The sequence below is a fragment of the Theobroma umbraticum genome, unplaced genomic scaffold (genome assembly GCF_002168275.2).
Source record: "Theobroma umbraticum cultivar Fairchild unplaced genomic scaffold, ASM216827v3 scaffold_4.1, whole genome shotgun sequence".
NCBI lineage: Eukaryota > Viridiplantae > Streptophyta > Magnoliopsida > Malvales > Malvaceae > Theobroma > Theobroma umbraticum.
The window spans coordinates 8,727,689-8,732,968 of NW_018397258.1; the positions used below are offsets into that span (position 1 = coordinate 8,727,689).

Genomic DNA, 5,280 nt, shown 5'->3' on the forward strand with positions numbered 1-5,280 from the left:
CATTTGTTTATTCAATCTTCCGGTGTCATTAGAGAGAATGGCATCTGTTGAACGTCTTTTAAGCAAATGCTCAACTTGGTTAATATACTTTACAAACTCATTCTGAAAATGATTGCAAAAAGTAAACATTCCAATATACAACCGCTTTTCTAGGTACTCACCATTAATTAATAAAAAGCTAATCTTGTAAATCATCTTGCAAAAACTCCACCATCCGATTCTTTCTTTGATTTGCCTTTTGTTTGCTACACTTCCACTCCGTAAGTACTTATAGACTTTTCCTTTAGTGGGTTTTAACAAGTTACTCAACTGAATTACGTGGCTGAAACTCTAGCTCCATTTGAGTCGCAAGCATAGAAAAAAACAAGGCATGCACAGCCAAAGGGACACGTACCCCAAACAAAATGTTGACTCTATCTTCGTTGATAAGGCAACAGCTCTTTTGCTGATTGCCATGCCCAGTGCCAACTACCTGTTGCATCTTTGTTTTTCATAAAATAACTATGTTAATCAATTTCCCAGAGAAATATCAGCACCAGTACCCATCCCTTTCTGATTTCAGCTCTCAAAGGCTACACCTATTCCACCAATCATTAAAAGCGTAATCTAGTGCACCCGGGTGGTAACTGGCAAGTGTTTTCTCCTCCCCGGTCCTAGCATTGCCTTCAAGTTCGACAGTATCCAACACTTTCTCCCCACCAATATTAAAAGCAGACATATCAACTTCACTAGTCTTCTTTAGGGCCCGACCTCTCTAATTCTCTATCAACCAGGATGATTAACCTATGAGATCATATTACCTCATTCTCTATGTCATGGCCACGTATACAAAGAAAATACTAGTTCCTAAAATCCAGGTCCAATTGATTCTTTCCTTGTTTTCTTTACCCCTTGTAATTTGCAAGATTTGGACCATCCAGCCTCATCACATGTTGCTCAGTACCCATCACTCCAACTGCTGTCTATTGCCTAACTTCACTTCATGCACCTTACATCTTGTTACAAGATAGCTAATCAAGTTGCAGGTGCCTTGGCAAGATAAGTAGCCGAGCATCAAAACCTTCAAAAGTGTTTTTCCCAGCCTCTTTGCAGTGATGAATACAGTATAAGCTTCGACCAGAAAGGTTAGTGTAAGGCTTCCACTATAAAGCTGTTGTCAACTAGTAATATAAATAATCAATTTTGCTATGTTGCTAAAAAAATAGATAAAATATCCTAATCTCCTTAAATTTTGATAGAAATTACATAGAAGTTCATTAGTTTTCAAAATAAACAGTCCGTCCCAAAAGCACAAACACCATTAACAGAAGTTATGAAAAGATTAAAATGCCTTTTCTTTCTTTATTAATTTATAAAAATAATTATTATTTTTTAAAAAAATAAATAAAAAAAAAAGAGCACCAATCGGTGCTCCCAAGGGAGGGGAGCACCAGGGAGCATCGGGCTCCCCATCTTGAGAGCACCAAGTGCTCCCTTGGGAGCCTCAATCAGGGTCCCTAGGGGAACATCGGTGCTCCCTTAGGGAGCCTGATCAGGGCTCCTCAAGGGAGCTCCAATGCTCCCCAATAGGGAGCTCTTTTAAAAAAAAATTGATAAAAAAATAATAATAAATAATAAAATCATATAATAATAATTATAAAAATTAATCAAGGGTAAAATTATCTTTTTACCCTTACCACATCAACAAGTTAATTGTTAACTAACAACTAGACCTATAAGTCCAGTGAAAAATATTGTTTTGGTACGGAGTGTCCATTTCGAAAACTAATAGACCTCCATGTAATTTTGATCAAAATTTAGAAGGTCAAGTATTACCTAAAAAAAAAACTTCTAGAAAACTAACATCCCTCACCAAGGAGAAAAAGTACTTTTCAACATTTTCACCTCTTTCCTTGATCATTTGATCCCCAAAATTGCATTTCCAAATGGTTATAAGTGAAATACAAAAGAATGTTGAAAGTTACATGTAGTTCATTCATCACCAAATATTTCCCTCCATTGAGTATATAGATGCCAAAGTTAAAAATATGAAAACATAAAGCAGGGCTACAATACCAGCATCCCCGGCAAATGAATTTTAGGTTATTAAACAACAAAATACTTTTGGTTCCCCTAGAAAAATCTATCCTTTGTTCCGGATCTCTAGGGAGCAAAGGTTGAACAGTGTGGTTTTAGTGCAAGAGTGTTCTCTAAAAAATCTTATACTACCCTCTTTCCCACACCCCAACCTTTTAAACAAAAGGTTTTAAGGAAAAAGGCATCAGAGAGCTTAAATTGAATACAGTATACATTTTTTCTCATCCTTGCCTTCAGTGCCTAGCTTTCTGTCAGACTACATTCTTCCCGTCCTTGCCACAGCACCTAGCTTTCTCATCTAAATATCTAAAAGATTTAACAACCAAAGCAACTGGAAAAGAAACAGCCTCAAAGCCTCCTAAGATAATTAGCTCAACCATGAATCAAACAACTAAAATCCCTCAAAATATTATTATCTCCCAGTTTGCTATATGATATATCACACCCTCAAATCGAAAGTAAAAGAACTGACGTGTTTTAGTTTTCATGCTATCACACATAGGACATAGCCATAACAAAATTAAAATCCCAATTTGCAACTACTTTGGTGGACCTAACTCCCATATCCCAGGAGTTCATGGTCCTTGACATTCTAGGTCCTAGTGGAAGCATATTAGAACCTTCAGGGGAACTACCAAATCCAGGAAGTGCAACTTACAATAATTCTCAACCATAGCCCTACTCCCAACTATTTATCACCAATGTTAGTGCTAAACATGAGAATGAACTTCATCATAAAGAGGACTAATACTGAAACATAAGACTTCCTAGAGAGAAGCAAGAACTCCTCACACATCTCTGTAGACCACGTACACTCAAATGCTGCACTGTAATCCACAAACACCGATTTATGGCAAATCAACCAAGTAAATGAACTTAGTACATCTTTGGTACATCTTCATCGCACTACCCCAATGACTACCCAGAACATTATATGCAATCAAACATTAAAAAATCATTTCAAAACCATTCAATTTCATTTACAAGCACCTCAAATGAACACTCTCAAACTAACAATAACTTCATCACAACAATATTAAACACTGCCCAATTTCACTTAAAATCCATACGCATAAAATAGATAACAGCAAGTCCAGTAACAACATTCTCACACGCAATTAAAACTAATAAAACCAAAAAGTAAAATCTTATTTAAAATTTTTATAGAAAAAAGATCCTAAAACTACTTCAAAAAGGTTTTATTACAACAACCAGATGAAAATGGCCTCAAAAAGGCTACAAATTTGATAACCAACAAGGTCTAACCTCATATGACCAGACCCGATCACTTAAGGGCCGGGCCAGTAGGCGGGGCACCAAGGAGACTAGCTTGCTGGAGCTCGAGCTCATTGAACTGCTGCTCGCGGTCCATCTCGATGATCAAAGGGACAACTAAGATCAAGAAGGTTGTTCCGGCGATCCAGGCGGCTTTGCCCGTGCTGCGAAGGAGTTTCTTGGAGACGAAAGCGGCGTCGCACGCAGCCTGCTTGCCACGTGAAACGATGGGGGAGGACGTGATCTTGGCGAGGATGTTGGAGTCGGACTTGGGGGCGGATCGCCTCTCGGGTAGGGAAACTCCACCTCGCCTGGGTTGGGCCGCCATGGTTTGTTTGGAATGGGGACGAGGGGTTTTGCTGGAGGGTTTTATGTGAAGACCGAAGAGCGAGGATTGAACAGGGGAAACATTTACCGTCGGGTGCACATTTTATGGGTTCTAGAAACTACGGAACAATACTGGCATTTCTAAGCTTGTTAGTAAGCAAAACAAAGTAATTTTTACGCACTACTTACTAGTAGTTAGTACAATTCCACTAAAGGTTAACACATTTTTTATTTGAATTTTGTAAAATTTACTATACATGATTTTCCAGATATATTAGATTTTATTAAAATATGAATAATTTAATCTAAATAATAAAATAATATTGACATAATGTTCAAAAATCTCATAAACTATTAAAAAATTTAAATAAATTTTTATTTTTTTATTACATTTAATCAATTATTTATATTTCTTTGAGTTAAATAAACTTTTATTATTAATGAATAATTAATTATCTTTAATTAAAATATCATTTATTATTTATTATCTACATGCGACTAATATAACGTTAATATAAAGATAAAAATGTACATGATTATATTATAATATCATATCAGTGTGATATCATTGTGTAAAAATGTCACTATATAATCAATTATAATTCATTAGCATGTCATATTCTCTTCAATTATGATATGTTAATACATCAAATCAGTGTCATATAACAAAAGACATTTTAACTAAATCAATTATTAGTCCTAAAGGTTTATTTAACTCAAATTAAAAATATAATAACTTATTTGGCTTAAAATAAAAATATAAGAGTTTAATTGAACGCAATAAAAGTATAATGGCTTATTTGAATTTTCCTGAATAATTTAAAAATTTTTCAAGATATTATGTCAATAATATTTTATGACTTTACATGTACAACTATAAATAATCCACACATCCATTACAAATCTATCATGAGGAATGATTGAAGAACAAATGCGCGAAGAGGATTGCACCAGATGAAAAAGGAGGTTGGGCGTCAACTAAGAATGGGGATAAGAGATTGAAGACTAGATAGGAGCAAGACACTAATGAATGGCGTCAAAAATTATTCATGGCTTACATTGACGATTTAGGACCCAAAGTTTTTTGGAATGACGTTAAGGAGTTCTTCAATGAGTATGGAATGGTAGTTGACCTCTTCATTGAAAGTAGAAGGATTGCCCCTAGATAATGGAAAAATGAGTATGTTTTTGTTAAATATAGATATAAAGAGGAAATATAGGGAGTGACAAAGTAAGGGAACCTGAAGAGATAGGGAGATAGAATAATTAAAGTTAAGAAAGTTAAGTATGGATGAAAGGAAAGAAGAAAAACAAAAGAGGAACAATAGAATTCGATCCACCAACCTAGGGAGATTGTTCGATTGAGATCATATAAGGAAGTTTTGGCACCCAAAATGAGACAAGGTAATCAACATAGAATGCCTAAGAAGCATAACGATAATGGCCAAATCCAACTAATCAAGATGGGATTGGCTGACATATTGACTGACATGGCGTGGTTGGATAGAAGTGTAGTAGGGGTCTTGAAGAAGGATATTAGCCATAGGGTTGTCCAATCTAAGTTACTTGGTCACGACATTCCAACAGAAATTAGGCTTATAG

The 5,280-nt window shown here is 35.5% G+C and overlaps 1 protein-coding gene across 1 annotated transcript; it reads right to left on the minus strand.

The window, feature by feature from the left end:
• Positions 1-3,034: 3,034 nt before the first annotated feature.
• Positions 3,035-3,767, minus strand: TOM22-V (translocase of outer membrane 22-V). The gene has a single exon (XM_021425079.2). The coding sequence runs from the start codon at positions 3,677-3,679 to the stop codon at positions 3,362-3,364; it is 318 nt and encodes a 105-aa protein (XP_021280754.1). The 5' UTR covers positions 3,680-3,767; the 3' UTR covers positions 3,035-3,361.
• Between the last annotated feature and the right edge of the window lie 1,513 nt (positions 3,768-5,280).

What these genes read in the sequence shown, in the direction of transcription:
- TOM22-V (XM_021425079.2), bottom strand. Translation starts at nt 3,679, where the DNA reads ATGGCGGCCCAACCCAGGCGAGGTGGAGTTTCCCTACCCGAGAGGCGA.